Raw genomic sequence first — 18662 nt, forward strand, 5'->3', positions numbered from 1 at the left:
GCCGCGGGAGCTGAGCAGACAAAGGCCTCGCTCTGCAATTTTTTTACACATCCTGGGGAGAGGTGGTTGCTGGGGACCAGGAAGAGAGGCAGTGTGGCCTACTGGATACAGCACGAGCCTGGGAGTCAGAAGGGCTTGGGTTCTAATCCCGACTCTGCCATTTGTCTGCTGTGTGACCCTGGGCAAGTCACTTCACTTCTCTGGGCCTCGGGTCCCTTCTCTGTAAATGGGGATTGAGACCGGGAGCCCCTCATGGGACAGGGACTGTGTCCAAACAGATTTGCTTGTATCCACCCCAGCGCTTAGTTCAGTGGCTGGCACGAAGTAAGAGCTTAACAAATACCATAATAGTAATAATAATTATAATTATTAAGCTGGAGAGGCTGATTATGATCATAGGGTGTCTATTGTAGTGTTATCACTGGGGGTCCCAAACCTGCTGAGGATTGGGAGCTGAGCCTGGCGTAGTTCAGTTCACTGGAACAGCGTAGTCTAGTTGAAAGAGCATAGGCTGGGGACAGTCAGGGCTTCTGGGTTCTAATCCCAGCTCTGCCAATTGCCTGCTGTGACCCTGGGCAAGTCACTTTACTATTCTGGACCTCAGTTTCCTCATCCGTAAAATGGAAACTAAATGACTGTTCTCCCTCCCAATCAGACTCTGAGCCCCACCTGGGACAGGGATTGTGTCATCCCCGATTATCTTGTAGCTACCCCGATGCTTAAGAACAGCGCTCGACACATAGTGAGCGCTTAACAAACATAATTATAATAATAATGATAATAATACCAACTGACATTGCTACTTGTGTGAGCGGTTTGGAGGCTTGAATGGGGGAAAGGCACCTCTCCTGGGAAGATCCTGGATTCAAAGTGTCCAAGGTGAAAATTTCCTTCCTTCCTTCCTTCCCTTCCCGCTCTGTCTGCGATCTCAGCCCCCGAGGCCTGCAGGCCATTTGGTGAGGCGAGAGCTAATGCCTCAGCCGAACGAACGGGCAGGTTTACATTTTCTCCGGAAGCTTTCCTTTTACAAACCAAAGCCTCCGTATAAGCGAACTGGAGGGAGCAATCTGGGGCCGTGAGGGCGGAGTGAGGGAGATCCTGATTGGAAAGAGGTTTCATTACAAGAAGTTTGCCTCACAGTGCTGGGCTTTTGGCAGACTTGCAGGCAGGTTAAAAGGACTTGCCCACAAATGGTCACTGGCCCTTGACGCTTCTCCCCCCAGCTCAAGCCTCCCAGAGGCTGGATCACAGATGCCGATAAGTCTGGCTGGGACTGATTTTCTTTTTTTCAATTAGGCCCAGTTTGCCCACCGCCTGATTTCTTTTCACCTTGGGTGGGTTTCTTTCAGGGTCTGCCCACGACTTTCTATTTCCTCCTTGGCCACTCCCAGCTGGGGGTAAGGAGCACGGACTCCAAAAGGAGAAGCACAAGAGTGCCAACAATCTATCAGATAAATAGTATTTACGGAGCAGCGGGGCCTGAAAGTCCGAGGACCGGGGCTCTAATCCCATCTCCGCCTTACCCGCTGTGTTATCTTGGGCAAATCGCTTAACTGCCTTGGTCCTCAGATCTCTCTAGACTGTAAGCTCGTTGTAGTCAGGGGATAAGTCTGTTTATTGTTGCACTCTACTCTCCTGAGCGTTCAGTACAGTGCTCTGCACACGCTAAATGCTCAATAAATACGACTGAATGAACGAATCTCTCGTCTGTGAAATGGGGATTCAATTCCTGTGGTCCCTCCCCCTTGGGCTGGGACAGAAACCACATCTGATCTGCTTATACTGGATCTTCCCCAGCACTTGGCACAGAGTGAGAGTCTAGGAAACTCCACCATTACCATTATTATTGAGCACCTGCAGTGGGCAGAGCAAAACAGAAACCAGAGAACGGGATCCCCGCCCGCAGAGATTTACCACCCAGGGGGAAGAGGTGACGATGCCGGACACCCGGACCCAAGCTGCCCCCGCCCACACTGACTCTGAAGACCCCTCAGAGCGACGGACGCCTCGGTCGGCGAGATGGCGTAAAGGAACCGGACGGTGCCCAAAAGGAGAGGGACACGATCTATGGTGGGCTCAGGGCTCTCCTGTCTGCAGAAACCCTGGAGCTGGAGCCCCCGGCCCCCGGCCCCTCGGGCCGGCCCTACCCGTCTCCTCTGCTTATCGCTCGAGAGCCATCCGATAGGCATGCACTGAACGTCCAGTGCAGCCACCCAGCACATATTACCGTACAACCTTCCCCTGGAGCCCCGGAAGGTCTCTTTTGTCTGCACACAGTGACTCAATTAAAGCCACACACCACCCGGCCCTGCGGCAAGCCACCCATTAACCGAAGGTGGAAACCAACCCCCCGGCTCCCCGGGGAGATGCGGGGGGGAGAGGGGGCGGTGGGAGGGGAATGTGTAAGGCTCTAGCATTCTTAATGGCCGCCTTAAATCTGAAGGTAAAAGCAGGGATTAGCCCAAGTTAAAATATAAACAGGAAATTTGCCTGCATCATCTTCTTCGAGGGGAAAAAACAAAAAAAAGGTCCAGCACCACTTAAGTGGATCCTAAATGAATGGTTCCTTGGTGGCGGGTGGCACTGGGGAAGACGGAGGGAACTCGCTTCGGATAGAGCTGTGAAGGGCCCGTGCCCGGTTCGGAACGGGGCGGGTGCCCGGGGAGGCGGAGATGAGGGTGCCCGGGGAGGCTGAGACGTCGGTCAAAGAACGAACGGCGCCAGGGCCTGGAGGAAAAAGCACGGGCCTGGAGGTGACAGGAGGTCGGGAGAAATGAGCCCTAATCCTGGCTCTGCCCCCTGCCTGCTGCACAATCTTGGGCATGTTTGCTTAACTTCTCTATGCCTCAGTTTTCTCATCTGTAAAATGGGGATCTTTTACCTGTCCTCACTCCCCTTTAGGCAATGAGCCCCATGTGGACCAGGGACTGTGTCTGATCTATTTTCTCTACCCCAGCTCTTGGACCATAGTAAATGCTTAACAAATATCACAATTATTATTATCATTTGTATTATTACCACACATAAGTATACACAGAAACACACACACACTCATGTACACCTGCTGTACCCGCACTCGTATTCACGAATTACAACTCTTGTTCCTCTCCAAGGGAGTTGACAAGTCAAGAGTCTTTGGAATCATTCACTCCATTATTAAATTCGGTCACTCATTAAATCCAGGAGGCTAATTTATTAATTTCTGCTAATTACTTGATTTTGACTGCAGATTAACAGTTGTGATTTGTGCGGCATCCCCCTCCCCACCCCCTGGGAAAAGCTGAGTGACGACCTCTCGGAGAAGAGAGGTGCACGCGGGCACGCATATACACACGCACGCAAGCCCGTTCACGCACATTCACGCACACATATCGCAGGCACGCACGGAGAGAGATCACTAAAAGGCGAAGCGAGCCTCTGAAAGTATGTAATCTCACTGTGAGGTTCTCCTTTCCTCGCAAACATCCTCTTGCTGATCTGAACTTGTTTTATGATCACTGAAAACAGGACCCACAGCAGGCAGACACTCGGCTCCTCCCCTCCACCCGCAAATATGAGTTCTTGTTGTTTTGGGCTGCTTGGTGGGGGCACCTATTGCCTCTCCTTAGCTCCTCCCCCCGAAATTGGATTTATTGCCGTTGGACCTGAAGGAGCGGCGGCCCAGCCGACGCTTGGCGGGGATGTCTGTTTACGCCTAAAATGCCCGCTCTTGGAACAGAAAGCTCTAAAAGTCACTCGACCATTATTTCTCTCCTCGCCGCTCCCTGACTGATGGATCCAAAGGGAACTGGCTCTCTCTCCACCCGCAAAATGCACGAATCTGACCAAGGAGATGAGGGGCAGTGGAAGATTTGAGTCCACCGGTCCCATGGTGATTTTCCTACCGAGTTTCTCGATGAGAGGATGGCCTCGGTCTGTCCTGCATCACCAGGTAATATTAGTAGTAATAATAATCATAATAATGACAATGTATGGGATAAGCACTTACTATGTGCCAAGCACTCTTCCGGGTTATGGGTAGACATAAAATAGGTCAAGCAAAGTCCCCGTCCCACATGGGGCTCCAAGTCGAAGTGGGAGGGAGAACAGGTATTGAATCCCCATTTTACAGAAGAGAAAACCGGGGCACAGAGAAGTGAAGTGATTCGATCCAGGTCCCCCAGCAAGTCAGCAGCAGGACTGGAACTGGAACGCGGGTCCTCTGACTCCCAGGCCGGGGCTCTTGCCCCGAGGCCATGCCACTTCGGACAACAAAACAAGAAATCGCTTATTCAGATTCTACTGGGTACTGTTTCAGGGCATCACTTCTTTCCCCTTTGGGATCTGCCGCCTGGCTTCCGCCGGGAAGACCATCTGACTGAATGAGGAGGAGAGACAGACACTTCTTCCCTAGCCGTTGGTGCGAGAGCTGGTGTGGTTCTATCTGCTAGGTGAAAGGGGGAATTTTTTTTTAAAACCAAAAGCAATATACACGGACTAAGTGGAAGTGTGATTTCTCTCCCTGGACCCCCAGCCAGGGGAGCGTGTTTAGCCCGCATCTTTCGGAAGCCAGTCGGGACTTGGAATCCCAGGACTGGCCACCTTTTCCCTCTCACCCCACCTGGTCTATTACGATCCGTCCGCTGGAGTCTGTGGCAAAGAAGGTTGTTGACTAAAACCTGCCAGCAAAGAACAATAAAATGGGGGAAAAAGACTTCTAATAGTTCTGTGGTAGAGAAAGCCAATTGGAATCAACCCGAGCATCATTACACTAGCCTAGTTTGTAAATTTCGTTGTCAATGTGATGACTGACGGAGCAACCCAGGGTTTGACACCTGCAGCTCACCAAAGAGTCGCGTGATTCTGTAAAAAGAGCACAGGCTTGGGAGTCTGAGGACCTGGGTTCTAACCCTGTCTTGGTCATTTGCCTACTGTGTGACCCAGAGCAGGTCACTTCACTTCTCTGGGCCTCCATTTCCTCATCTGTAAAATGGAGATTTGATACATGCCCTCCTATCTACTTAGACGATGAGCCTGGTGGGGGACAGGACTGGGTCCGACCTGATTATCTTGTATCTATCGCAGCACCTAGTACGGTGCTTGACACGTAGTAGGCACTCGACAAACAACACCATTATTATAGGACTGCTCCGCGAGGGGTGACGACATCACAGAACCTCTGCATTTTTGGAAATCAGGGTGGATGGAGATCTGGTCTCTGTCCCATAAACTCTCTAGGGAGTCACACGGGCGAAGCCCCTTCCGATTCCACAATCGGCATTTAGCCTTAAAACACTGTCTTTCCATTAGAACCCTTGGCGGGTTTTCCCCTTTCGAATGGATTGCCGCCGTCCCTAAACTTATCGAGGTTAGGAAAGACTCCTGAAGTACTTCCCAGAGGATGGAAAACAACCCAGGGTCAGGGAAAAAAAACACCCTGCAGATGGGAAAAGTTTAACGCAACCAGGTAGTCATCCAAGATGCGGAAGGATAGGGAGTTAAGTACGGCAGGTGGGGTGGAGGGAGGAGAAGGAATCAGGTGAGAGATGGTGATATGGGAGGGTTCTGTGGGATAAATGAATGCCCCTTTTCGAACTCTGGGCCTGAGCAAGGCTCCTGGCAGGTGTGAGGCGAGATAAATTTGAAGCCCAGTTTCCAAGAAGAAATCCAAGTCCCGCTCCCGACATGGCGCCGGGCGGGAGAAGGTTTAGCCTGAGAAGTGAGGGGCGGGTCCTGGATTCCGCACTGCGGTACTGCGGGAGGCCGCGCCCGTGCCCACGGCCTTTGCCAGAGATGGCCATTGGCGGGCGTTTCCGCTGTGGGCGTTGAACGGCTTTGAACTGGGCCTCCTCTCCTGGTCCCTCCAACCAGCGCTTGCCCGATTCCGAGACCCAGGCTCGCAGAAGAAGGCTCTGGGATAATGGAAAGTTGGGTCGGTTCTCAGGGGGAGAGATCCCTGCCGAGTCCCATCCATCCAGCCAGACTGAAACCTCGGGACCTACAAAATGGTGGGCAAGAGACACCTCGAGGGGCCTCCGATCCTTCTCAGGGAGCGGGAGGCAGAGGGCACAGGAACTCCAGTGGCCTACCGGTTCTGAAAACGACTGAGCAATCTCCTCGGCTAAACCCGTGACGATGTTTCCGGGGACGTTTAATCGGGGCCGACCGCCTAGCGATGCGAAGGCAAACTGAAGCCATTTCCACGGTGCAGCACGATTCCTCCTTTCCGTGTCTCTCCATGTGGTCGCTTGGCCTTCTCTTGGGCTCCCCCCAAAAACCATGGTGACCCTCGCAACCCACAGATTCCCAGCTGACTGTAGCTTTAGACCCGAAGGATTTTGCTTTGTTTCCAAATTTGGCCTCCCGATTCCCCGGCGGAAAGAGAGTGCCCTCTGGGTCTGGCTTCCTCAGAGTTGCGGCCTCCGCTCCGTCCCCGAGAACTACCGCCAGGCCCAAGGAGGCCAGACTTCGTCTGGTCGGGAGAGGGCTAACCGATGTCTGATCGAAAACAAAATGGGAACATTAGTGAATTAAGCGGGAGAGGGCCACGATCGGACAAGGAGGCTCGGAGGCGCCAATGTCTTAAACTACAGTTTTGGGGGAGAGCTCGGCAAAGGCCTTCGAAAAGCCAGACGGGCAGGTTTTCCCAGTCTCCTGTTGAACCTGAGGTGAGGAGCGGTGATCCTGGCTGCCGGCCAGTGCCCAGACAGATTGGTGTTGTAGGGCAGAGGGAGAGGGAGCGAGAGGGAGAGGGAGAGAGAAAGATCAAGACCACGAAAGAGGGAGAGGGAGAGAGAAAACCAAGCTCACCGCCTCTCTGGGTCTGTGGGACTCTGCTCTTCCAATCTGTTGGCATTCAGTGAAGGAAAGAGGTGCTCTCCCTCCTCAAGGCGGAACCCCAGACGGGCCTTCTCTCAAACCCAACCAAGACCGACAGAAGAGCAAAACTGACCTGATCCTGGGAGAATTTTCCCCTCCTCCCCCGGCTCTGTGGCGGGCCCATGTTAATTGCATGTTTTGGTGCACACAGTGGAAAAAGATCAGCACGTGAAACCGTAGATAGTTTTAAGATCCCTTAATAGGAGGTAATGATACTTTAAAAGGAATGGGATTCGGGCCGGAGAAAGAATTACAACTAATTGTTAAAATTAGTGAGAATCGTCTCCTCTCCCAGTAATGGAAGCAAATTGCCAGCATTCCGGCAGGCTTCGGAAGGGCAAAATCTGAAATTCTACTTGACGCGGATTGAAGGAAAGGGAGAAATTGCCTTGAATTGTCCCAGCTGAAAGCCCTTTCTCACTCTGCTGCGGCGGTGATTAGAAATCACTTAGGGCACAAAGAGCCCAGTGACCGTAACTGACTCAAATGCTCAATTAGGGGCTCGTCCAGATGATGGGCCTCTCGCGGTCACAGGTGGGAAAGCTGAGCCAGCTCCAACACAAACACTACGCCCGGCAGAGACGGAGTTTCGATTCGTCTTCCTGCTCCGAGGTGCCCGGGGAGCCGTGCCTACTGATAGGGTGAGCTCCCTGGGGTGTAGGCACCCGTAGAAAGGGCCACGGCACGGCAAAAATCACGCACTCGGAGGCAAACAAATTCACACCTTTGGAAAACAGCTCTCGCTGTTGCATGGGTCACCCACTCAAAAGAGGGCTCGCCAAAGGGGCGGAGGCGATTAGATCTGTGAGACTGAGAAGGGAGCGGGCAAACTTTCCTAATTATCTCATTATTTGTCATTCCCCCCCCGCCCCAAAAAATAAAACCAGGCAAATCTCCAAAAATAACCCCATTTATAAGATCGTGGTGGGCGGTAGGAGCACCTCAAGCACGTCCGGAGGCTTTTTTTGGGATGAAAAGCGCCTCTCTGATAAAGCGTAAACAGGGATCGAGCCAGACAAAATCTCCCTGGAAAAAACTACCTCTCTTCCTCGGATCTCAAATCCCAACCTTAAAAATCAGCCAGGAGATAACCATGATTGCGCTGTGCTCGCCTGGTCTGGTGAGGAAATAAACTGTAAACTCTTTTTTTTTTTCCTTTTATGAGCTTCTCCACCACTTTGCCAGCTATTCATCTGAAGTCTTCAAATGTTTTCTAAATACACATCTCTGAATCATAATGCAAATTCCATTTACTGAAAGGTGGGGACCTTCCATATAACAAGTGAACATGTTTAATGACTGATACCTTTCTACATTACAGCCTCATTCATGCGTTCAAGAAATTGATGTCATTTGGTCTGCATTACCCTGTTATTATCCCTAGTACGATGAATCTCAGGGTTTTTTTTTTTCCCCAACCGTGCCATTTTGCAGGTGTCCCAAAGAGCTAAGATTGAAAAAAACAACATACAACAAAAAATTATCCTTCTATCTGAGACTACTTATTTAATGAGAGCAGGCCTCTGGGTTCTACCTGCATATTCTTGGTAAATAAGGGCTAGCAGCATCTTATTTATCCAACTCGGTGTGCAATTTTTGGTCATATTTGTTTCTCAAAATGTGAACAAAAACTGGCCTTTGAAGTACCCTTCATAAGCACTTCAGGTCTCAAGAAGTGTATTCCAGGCTCAGACCACAGAAGTGAAACTTCCCTAATCTGTCGTACCAGCCCCTTAAATGGACACCCCTTCCCTATATGTCAGCTGTTTTAAAAATCAGGTCATATCTAAATCAAGAGAGAAATACAGTGCTTAGAGAAAAATGTGAAAGGCTGACCGGACCACCTCCCTTCTAAAAAACCAAAAGAACTAACCAGTCCTAAACACCTCCAAACCCAAAAGCTTGCTCGCTTGATACCATCCACCCCGACACGGAGAAAATTCAAGCTGCTGTACAGTATTATACGAACGACATTGTCCTTTCGCGGCTTTGCTCTTCTGTGCTGCTTTTGGACCGAGAGGCTCACTAAAACTAAAGAAAATACTGGGTTCTCCCACTGTACGTCGGTCTGAGGGACCCACGGCAAGCCTTACACCCAGATGGGTCAGGTCCACACTGGCGTTAATCACAGTGTCTAAATTTGGGCCCGCTGTCCTCACCATCAAAGCAGAAAAGATCCAGGATGGGCCACACAGGACCGTTTTTGAAAAAATGCTGCTGCCATGATCCCACAGCCCAGATATTACCTACACTCTCCACGATTAAGCACACCTGCTCCCAGGAGGAACTGGGAGTCCCGAGCCAAGCTTGCCACAAAATTTCAGATGACTATTCTCCCAGTAATGGCCTCCGATTTACCGGATTCTATTTTCAAATAGAAATTAAATCACCTAGTCGTGTCCCGAAATATCCGATCCGTCCTTTGGCAATCTTAAACCCGTTCTCAAACCAATCTTCCTGAGTGCCGCAAACAGGTAAAATACCATCTCAGCTCTTGAAACGCCAAAGCCAGAAAAGACCCAAAGCCTCCCGGGTTCCGTGGGCCCGGAAATCGGGAGGTCGCCTAAACAGCTAGTCACTATGGAGGTACGTGAAATATCTGGTCAGCAAAACCACATATTTATTCAGCCACAAAGACATTTACAGCCATGGAGATGCATGCACGTACCTCTTCCGCTCCGACCCACAAATCTGAGGTCGTTGAATCTTGCGACTTGATTTTTCATGGCTGCCGTTGCATTTCTCAGTTCTGCGGAGTAATTTTCATCATTCCCGGCCATTACGGTGACCAAAGTCCCGTCGGGAACATCTCCCAAAGCCACCACCTAAAATGAGTGGGGTGAAAACAGGAAGAAGGAAAGAAGCTTTGGTCAGTTTTAGTGGTGGACTCTCTCTGCCACTGTTAGGGGTTTAACTTTCTAAATTTAAGCGTGGGTCGAGATTTCTACTTTTCAAAGGAACAGCAATCACTGCTTACTTCCAGCCCAGCTCTGTCAAGAGCCAAACAGCTGTTCGAGGGGTGCGGCACTTTCAAATTAATCTTGCAGGGTTCAAAGGGATTTCCAAGTGGGAAGCCCACCCACATGGGAACTATCCCCCGGAAACAACCTGCGGAGTCAAATAGACAAGATTCGGATGCCAGACCGAAAGGCAAGTTGCAAATGCCCCAGAATCATCTGACTGCTAGTCTACAAATGATCAACTGCACAAGAGGACTTCATATATGTCAATTTTTTGCTTTATTGGGCTTCTGAGGGCTCGGAATTTCCCTCTGCCAATCTGAATTTCTGTGTCGCGACACTGGCTCGGTTTGGTTTAGGGTCCCCAACAAATCTTTTTTTGGGGGAGATGTTTTTAAGGATAATTTCCCATTACAACGGGGAGCTACAATGGTGATTCTGTTCATTATTATTTTTAGGCTGAAGGAGGCCCTCAAGATTATTGAGCAAGTTACAGATGTGGCTTGGTACAAATTTGGAGATCAACAGCAAATAGACATTTGCACTTATATTACCACTTACTTTAAAAAATTAAATGCAGAAAGCTTATGGCTTCCATCTCTCACTCAGTACCATGGAAAATGAATTCTGGTTAAAGATGGAACAGTAACTGGTAATGTTATGCTCTCTCTCTGCAAACTCTATGTCTTTCTAGCCCATGAAAGCAAACGGCGGAGAATGTCTCGCTCGCTCCAGGTTCCCCAACACCTGAAACTCCCTGGCTTTTAGCTGTTAGGTGCCATCACCCCAACTGATAGCATTTAGATTCAATTTGGTCTTGACGACTTTGAGTTTCTCAACCATCTTCATGACTATTTTAAACTGTCTTGGGGAAATTCATCTTGTCACCCTCTCCTGTCCTCTATTGGCCTAGTTTTAAGAGGTTCTGCCCAAGTGACCAAAACGTTCTGATCACGTGGCAATTTCATTCATTCACAGATGGTTTTTAGGGCCGGCCTGCTTCCATTTCCCCGATATTGCTCTCCCTTTCCCAGTGGGGGTGAAGCCGAAGGTGGGCAGCTGGCCCTGAAACCACTCTGGGTCCTCCCCTAATCTTGTAATGGCTATTTTCTTTTTATTTTATTCTTATTTGTTTTTCCTCTGGATTGTCGGGTGAAGGAACCCTGAACCCCAACAATCCGCCATTAGTTTTCCTCCTTGGTTTTACTCGGCCAGGGGCCGAACTTTTGACCAACTTTTTCAGCTGAGATTCTTCAAGGGGATTTTCCCTTATTTTGATTTTCATTCAATATCGGACTCTGGATCGCCACAAATCTCCATCCACCTCCTTTCTCTTTCATGTCCTTCTCTGATGATTCCCGCTGTCTTCAAAATGGCGGCGTGTTTTTTTTTCCTCCCCTCATTAAATCATAACGGACTCAACCCTGCAGTTAAGGGTATTGGGAAGATCTGGCTCCTCACACAGTAGCCAACCCTTCACCTGTCTGAAGTTAGTGACATTCTTTCCCAGGCCCCGACCAGCAGATTTACGGTATCCTAAACTATGTGAGCATCTTTCCCTTCCTCTTATCTCTTCCCCCACTCTCCCCACCCCCAGCTCCATCTCATCCAAGAATTGGGTCTTCTGCCTGTTGTTTAAAGCCCTAAAAATCTGTAGCTGCTGATTTCTCCGGTTTCTTTTTAAATACCTCTTGGCTTTCTGTCACTAGGGCTCCCTCTGTTTAGGTCTACGAGACTCTTCCCAAAACCTCTATATCACATTTAATTTTGAACAGCAATAAGACAAGCCCTTTGTTTCCACAAACCACCCCAGCCTGTCTGTTTCCTTGCTCAGTAGTTTTGCTCACAGGGAATGGTTATTTGAAAATGTTTCTTTTGGCGGCTCTGTGTCGGTTCTGCTGGATCTCTTCTATATTTTCTTGATTTTTCATTGGTTTCACTTCCCCATATTTAGCTTAGCTCATAATGTTGATATGCCCTCTCTGAGCACAGACTGTAGACTGGCTTCCTTCTCCCCTTCTCTCTACGTTGACCCGAGCTTCCTTATTTGGTTCACAGGATTTAGTCAATATACTGCGTCTGGGTCAACCAACAAGTCTTTCAGGGTGAAGAGCGCATTGTTGACTCTCGGATTTATCATCATCATTATTCTTTTTGTTACTTTAAAATACGATCCACGACATGTGGTCTGGATCACCTTCACAACAGATTTCCCTCTCAAATGTCTCGTCTCTGTGCTTTTCTTTTTTTTTTCCATTCTTCCTAACAGTGGGGTCTTTGGCAATTTGGCTGTCCAAACTGACCACTGTATCCTCACCCCGCCTAGGAAATGCAGAACAAAGACATCATTTGGAGCGAAAGAATCCGAAGCGGTAGGACTGATGTTCGGACTGTACCGGGGGAGGGCCTCGTGTATGCCCGGGGTTTCGGGGCCCACACGAATCCAATCAATATTATTCCCAGGATTTGGAACGGGCCACTCGAGCTCTCATACACGCAAGCGTACAGGTTAAAAAGGTTTTTTAAATACAACTTTTTCCTTCCAATACCCCGCGGGCACGATCGCCAACAGAGGCAATTTGAAAAAGAAGAATGAAAAAGTTTCTAACTTTTCAAAGAAAAAGAGAGAAACTGGATTGAAAAGCCATAAACAATAGGTACAGAAATACAAACATTTACATTACGAAGCAGACTAAACAGACAAGAAGGGACTTGCTGGCCAGCGATATCTTGTAATTCCTTTTTTTTTTCTTTTACTGCTCTGTTTTTAAAGAAATATCAGCGAACTAGACAGAAAATCAACCCTTCCGTAGCCAGCCGGAGGGCCCAAAGCTGCTCCTCACTAGTCCGAGCACAGCTCCAAACTAGCCTTTTAAATAAACCCTCATTACTCCTAAACCCCGGTTACAATTCATTTAGTTTCAATCCCTTAATTTTCCAGCATTTCCAAAGACGGCCGTGGAGTGGAATTCTGAATCCAACTCATCAGGCTTTCTAAGTGGCGAGGCTGGTGATGCTGGCCGACCCAAACCACAGCAGCTCCTTGCCGTTCCTGGAGACGTTCAAAGATCTACACAGTTCTGGATTCGCACTCGTGGCTTGTCCTCTTAAAAATCTGCTTGGGGGTGGGTGAGGAGGCTGGGAATTTTCTCTCTCCAAAGCTCTGATCGTGGGAAGGGGCTCGGGTCTCTTAAAGGACAGCATCCAGCACAGTCGAAGTTCAGGAGTCTTTTCCCCAAGTCTTTTTTTGGGAGGGGAGCTGTTGGCCCCCGGGGTGGGCTGGGGGAGGTGGGAAATGAGGAAAGGGGTCTAGGATGTGCTTTTCCTTTCATTCATTCATTCAATCGTATTTACTGAGAGCTTACTATGTGCAGAGCACTGTACTAAGCGCTTGGAATGGACAATTCGGCAACAGATAGAGACCATCCCTGCCCATTTCCCCCTCCATGGGGTTTCTGGAGACAGCTTTGGGGTCCGGCTGAGGGGGCACCCCTTTTCCACCACCTGGTGGTTTTCCCGGTTGGGCCTCTCCTGGCACCGCGGCCGTGGGTTGTCTCTGCCCCGCCGCCTCCTTTCGTTTCCGAGAAACGAATGGGTGCTCCGCCTGATTTCGGGACCCCGGGGGTGGGGGATGATCCTAACAGCTTGGGTCACCTCTACCCCCCCCAGCCGGGGGCCCAAATTGGGGGAGCAACGGAAATCAACGCGGGGGCGAAAAGGGGCCTGGAAAGCAACACCTCTTCCTCGCCCCCTTTTATCTTTTAATTATTATTATTATTGCATTTTGCCCCTTCCTTCCTCCTTTCCCTTTGGTGCCGGCGCCGCGGTGGGCCGGTCCTTGGAGCGCACTTGAGCCTGCCCCGAAATCGGGCGGCGGGGGGTGGACGGGGATGGGGGAGACGCCCTCGGGCAGGACCTCCCCTCCCACCCGGACCCTGGCAAGCGCCCTCGGGGGGATCGGGGCGAGGGGATGGAGGGGGGACCCAGGAAGGCCGACCCTCCAGCTCGATGCCTCCCCAAATTCCCTTCCTTCCTAGTGCCAAGGAGCAAAGGGAGCAGATTCCCTCCCCCGGGAAGACCCTGGGAAAACCCTGGGAATGTCCCCCGAAGGTCGGGAGGGAGGGAAGGCCCGTCTCCCGTGCCCAGCGGCCCTGGCACCCGCCCCGGTGCCCGGCTTGGCGAAGGTCCGAGCGGGTGGCAAGGGGCTGGCAAGGGGATGGACTCTATCTGTTGCCGAACTGTCCATTCCAAGCGCTTAGTCCAGTGCTCTGCACACAGTAAGCGCTCCATAAATACGATTGAATTAATCTGCTCCCAAAGTAAACCCTTTGGAGGCAGAGATTGTCTCTTTTAATTGCTGTATTGTACTTTCCAAGCGCTTAGTACAGCGCTCGGCACCCAGTAAGCGCTGCCTAAAATAGGAGCGGCTGAATGAATGAAATGCGATCGAACGAATGAATGAAATAAGGCCCCCCCCACCCGGGGGAGACCTTTGCTGAAACCCTCTCCTCCACCCGGAGCTCGGGATGGTGACGATTATGCTATTTGTTAAGCGCTTCCTCTGTGCCGGGCACCGTACTAAGCGCCGGGGTGGAGACAAGCAAAGCGGGTTGTACCCGGTCCCTGTCCCGCACGGGGTTCCCGATCTCCATCCCCGTTTTACAGATGAGGTCACTGAGGCCCAGAGAAGTGAAATGACAGGCCCCAGGTCACCCACCAGACAAGTGGCGGAGTCGGGATTGGAACCCAGGACCTCCTGACTCGCAGGCCCGGGCTCTGCCCACTACGCCAGGCTGGACACTGAGGGACCCCGGGATCCCCCCCTCCCATTTCCTGGAGAGGGGACTCTCCGGGGTCCTCCCTAATAATACGAATGATGGCATTTGGTAAGTGCTTACTATGTGCCAAGCGCTGTTCACACCCCCGGGGCCGGGCCAGTCCGGTTTCTGGAGAAGGAGGAGTCCCGGGTTGGGATTCTGGGGAGGGGAGAGAGCGGATTCGTGGCTGCCACCGCGTTATAGGGAGGGTGGAGAAGTGGGAATTGTTAGAATAATTAGGATAATAGGTATTGGGGGGGGGGGGTCCCAGGGCCTTGGGCCGAAGGGGGAAACTGAGCGGGGTGGAGGCAGTTACTTCACTTAATTAAAGCTGGGGCTTTAACTAAGCTGTCCCAGGCCCCAACTGCTTCGCTCCGACTAGTCCGTCTCCGTCCGCTTCGCGGCCGCCGTTCCTGACTCCTAGGCGCTCAGTACAGTGCTCTGCGCCCGGGAGGCGCTCAGTAATTATAACAGTAACGATAAGGATGGCATTTTGTTCATTCATTCACTCAATCGTATTAACTGAGCGCTTACTATGTGCAGAGCAAACGGTGCTTTGCACATAGTGAGCGCTTAACAAATGCCATCATTATCACTAGGCGCTTACTATGTGGCAGGCACCGTACTAAGCGCTGGGGCGGCTCCGAGCGAATCGGGGTGGACAGGGTCCCCGTCCCACGTGGGGATCCCGGTCTCTATCCCCGTTTTACAGACCAGGTCACTGAGGCCCAGAGAAATGAATTGACTGGCCCAGCGTCAACCAGCAGACAAGCCGAGTGCCTTGGATCCACCCCAGCGCTTACTACAGAGCCTGGCACCTAGCAAACGCTTCGCAATCACCACCCTCACCTGAAAACATTCAGTCATCCATGCGATCGTATTTACTGAGCGCTGCCTGTGTGCTGAGCGCCGTACTACGGATTTGCAAAGTACAATTTGGCAACAGATAATCTCTCCCCAGAAATGGGCTGACGGCACGTAGTAAGCGCTTCACAAATACCATCCTCATCAATGATAATAATTTTGGTATTTGCTAAGCACTGTTCTAAGGGCTGGGTAGATAGAAGGTAATCAAGTTGTCCCACATGGGGCTCACGGTCTTAATCCCCATTTTCCAGATGAGGGAACCGAGGCACAGAGAAGCGAAGTGAGTTGCCCAAAGTCACCCGGCTGACAAGCGGCGGGGCCGGCACTGGAACCCATGACCTCTGACTCCCAAGCCCGGGCTCTTTCCACTGTGCCACGCTGCTTCTCTTATTATTATTCTATTCTCTTATTATTAGGAGGGGGCAATGGGCTCACGGCCCGTAGTAGTTGCTTAACAAATACCATCATTATTGTTATGAAAAGGGGGCAAAGAGCTCACGGCCCGTAGCAGGCGCTTAACAAATGCCATCATCATTATCAGAGGGGGGCAGAGGGCTCACGGCACGAAGTAGGCGCTTAACAAATACCATCATCATCATCATTAGAGGGGGGTAATGGGCTCACGGCCCGTAGTAGGCGCTTAACAAATGCCATCATTATTATTAGAAAGGGGCCAAGGGCTCACGGCTCAAAGTGGGCGCTTAACAAATGCCATCATCATTATCATTAGAGGAGGGTAATGGGCTCAAGGCCCGTAGTAGGCGCTTAACAAATGCCATCATCGTTATCATCTGAGGGGGGCAACGGACCCACGGCCCGTGGTAGGCGCTTAGCAAATACCATCATTATCATCAGAGGGGGGCAGAGGGCCCGTGGTAGGCGCTTAACAAATACCATCATCATTAGAGGGGGGCAGAGGGACCACCAAAGAAAAGAGGCAGACAGCCACCGGCCTGTCCTCATCGGTCCCTCTTTCCTCCCTCCCCCCCCGACCCCCTCAGTGACCCTCCCCTCTCCCTGCCCAACTCGCCCCCCTCGAGGGTGGGAAAAAGAGGGAGCTTGGCCTACCTTGAAGGCGATGGGCAAGGTCTTGTTACACCTCCAGTGGGTGGGCAGCACGGAGCAGAGGAAGTTGGGGCTGTCGGTGCGGACGAGCTCTCCCGGGTGGTCGGCCAGCACGTCGACCATGGTCCGGTCGGCGTTCCTCAGTTTACCCCCCAGCAGGGCGGCGCCGCCCCCGTCCTGCCCCGCCAGCGGGAGCGTCTCGCTCATCTTGCCGGGGCTCAGGGTGGTGGAGGGCGGCGTGAAGCGGCGGCTGGTCCCGGTATCTACGGGGATACGCATCACAACAGGCCTTTTGAGTCAAAACTCTCCCAAAAGAGGGGCGACGGAGGGCGGGCTTCGGCGACCGGTCCCGGCCGGGCCCACATGAAACGAGGGCGGGAGACGGGGCAGGGGACGGAGGACTAAGTAGAGGCTAAATCCCTACTATCCCTAAGGGCGGTCCCGGGAGAGGAGGCAAAATCGGAAAAGCGTCGGCAACTTGGGGGGCGGGAGCGCCTCTCTCCCTCCTGGGCCTCGGGACGCGCGTTGGCGGGGAATCGACGATGGGGCCCCGAAGCCAACCCCCTCTTCCTTCTCCTTTGAAGTCTCCGAGTTCGGGATCGGGTGGGATTCCTGCTTCCCGTTGGCCGCACGACTCCCAGGAGCTTCCTAAAATCGTTTGAGGCCGGGAGGGATCAGCCCGGGCCACCCCCCAAACTCCCGTCTCTCGCACGCACCGCCCGACGCGCACGCCCGGGGACTTTCCAGCGGCCGATCGCCTGTGAGTTTTTTCCAGGTGATTTTTCTAAAGTCCCGATAGAAGACAAAATACATCGGGCCCGTCCATACGCGGGGCCGCCTTCCACCCGTTAAGATCGTTTCGAGACCTCAAAGGCAACGTCCAAACCGAGTCTCCCGAAGGTCAGCACTATATACGCCTGTAGCCATAGGCACCCGCATGCATACGCTAGACTTCATCAAATATTTACAAGAGAATCTTGGGAGGATTTAAACACAACAGAAATCCATTAATGTTCGCTGCCGGATACGGATTATGATTATGATTTTTTTTTTTAAGCGGCCTTGAAAATCAGCTGCGGTAGCCGGACCGGAGGAGCATCGGTCATCATCTTCCGAAGAAATTCTCGCAGGACGCTTCCGTGCCCGGAAAGTTTGGGGGAAGGGGTGGAGGGGGGAAAGAAGTCGCCGCTGTCTCGCTCCCAGAACTTGTTTTTTTTTTTTAGGGGGGTGTTGGTTAAACGTGGGGGTTCCCGTGTGCTTTTAGGTGTCGGGCGGGCACCCGAACACGCACACGCAACACTCTTCGGAAGGCCCCCGCCGGTCCTCCCCGGCTCCTTGAGTCCCGGCCGACTTTTGCAATATCTGACGATCTTCCCCCGGTTCGGTTTAAACCACCGATCTCTCCGGAGAGAGGCAGAGCCGGCTTTAAACCGCAGCAGGTGGAAGCGGCTGCTTTCGGCCTCAAAGCCCCTGGAGCTCAACACGGGCGCCGGGCTGCGGCCACCCTAGCGCCTGCGAAGCGTTCCTGCAAAAAAAAACCCCAAAAAACACAACACACCCCCTCCTCCGGCGGGGTTGTCAAAAAAAAAAAAAATCACAAAAACTCACAGGCACCCGCAGAGAGAGAAACAACCACAAAAAAAAAGCCACCAAAAGTTCGCAGCCAGGAGAGGACGGGATCCGGCCCGGACGACAGCTCGTTAAAACGGTCAAAAGAAAAAACCCAAGAGAGGTGGTGGTGGGTGCTCTTCCCCCCCCCCCCCCACCTAAAAGCAGCGCTCTCCCATGCGAGCGAGGGAGGTGAGTCGGAGGAATAAGCGGGATGATTCGATAGCGAGAGCTCGCTTGTTTGGGGGCGGGGGGTTCTTTTTTGGAAAAGTCTTGCGATTCTTTCCGGTTGGAAGGAGTGGGGTGGAGCGGGTGGAGCGGGTGGAGCGGGTGGAGCGGGCGGTCCCGCCGGGCCCGGCGCGCCGCTGCAAGGACGGTTTGTTGGCCGCCGCCGCCGCCGCCGCCGCCGCGGAGGATGCCGGTCCTGCCCGCGCCTTCTGGCTCTATGAATGAGATTGACTGGAAATGAAATTGGCTTTTACAGTAA

The 18662-nt window shown here is 52.0% G+C and overlaps 1 protein-coding gene across 5 annotated transcripts in view; it reads right to left on the reverse strand.

Annotated features, from left to right (window-relative positions):
• The window catches only part of RUNX1 (RUNX family transcription factor 1), a 188018-nt gene that overhangs the window by 59614 nt on the left and 109742 nt on the right, over positions 1–18662 (reverse strand). For 4 of the 5 annotated variants that reach the window (XM_029082307.1, XM_029082306.1, XM_029082304.1 and 1 more), the window contains exons 3-4: positions 16571–16830; positions 9527–9683 (exon numbers count right to left, since the gene is read on the reverse strand). In XM_029082307.1, the coding sequence (XP_028938140.1) occupies positions 9527–9683; positions 16571–16830 (417 nt within the window). Of the gene's footprint in view, positions 1–9526; positions 9684–16570; positions 18499–18662 lie in introns of those variants that run through there. The other variant, XM_029082305.2, reaches the window with a different exon arrangement.

This window comes from Ornithorhynchus anatinus, chromosome 17 (genome assembly GCF_004115215.2).
Source record: "Ornithorhynchus anatinus isolate Pmale09 chromosome 17, mOrnAna1.pri.v4, whole genome shotgun sequence".
Taxonomy (NCBI): Eukaryota; Metazoa; Chordata; class Mammalia; order Monotremata; family Ornithorhynchidae; genus Ornithorhynchus; species Ornithorhynchus anatinus.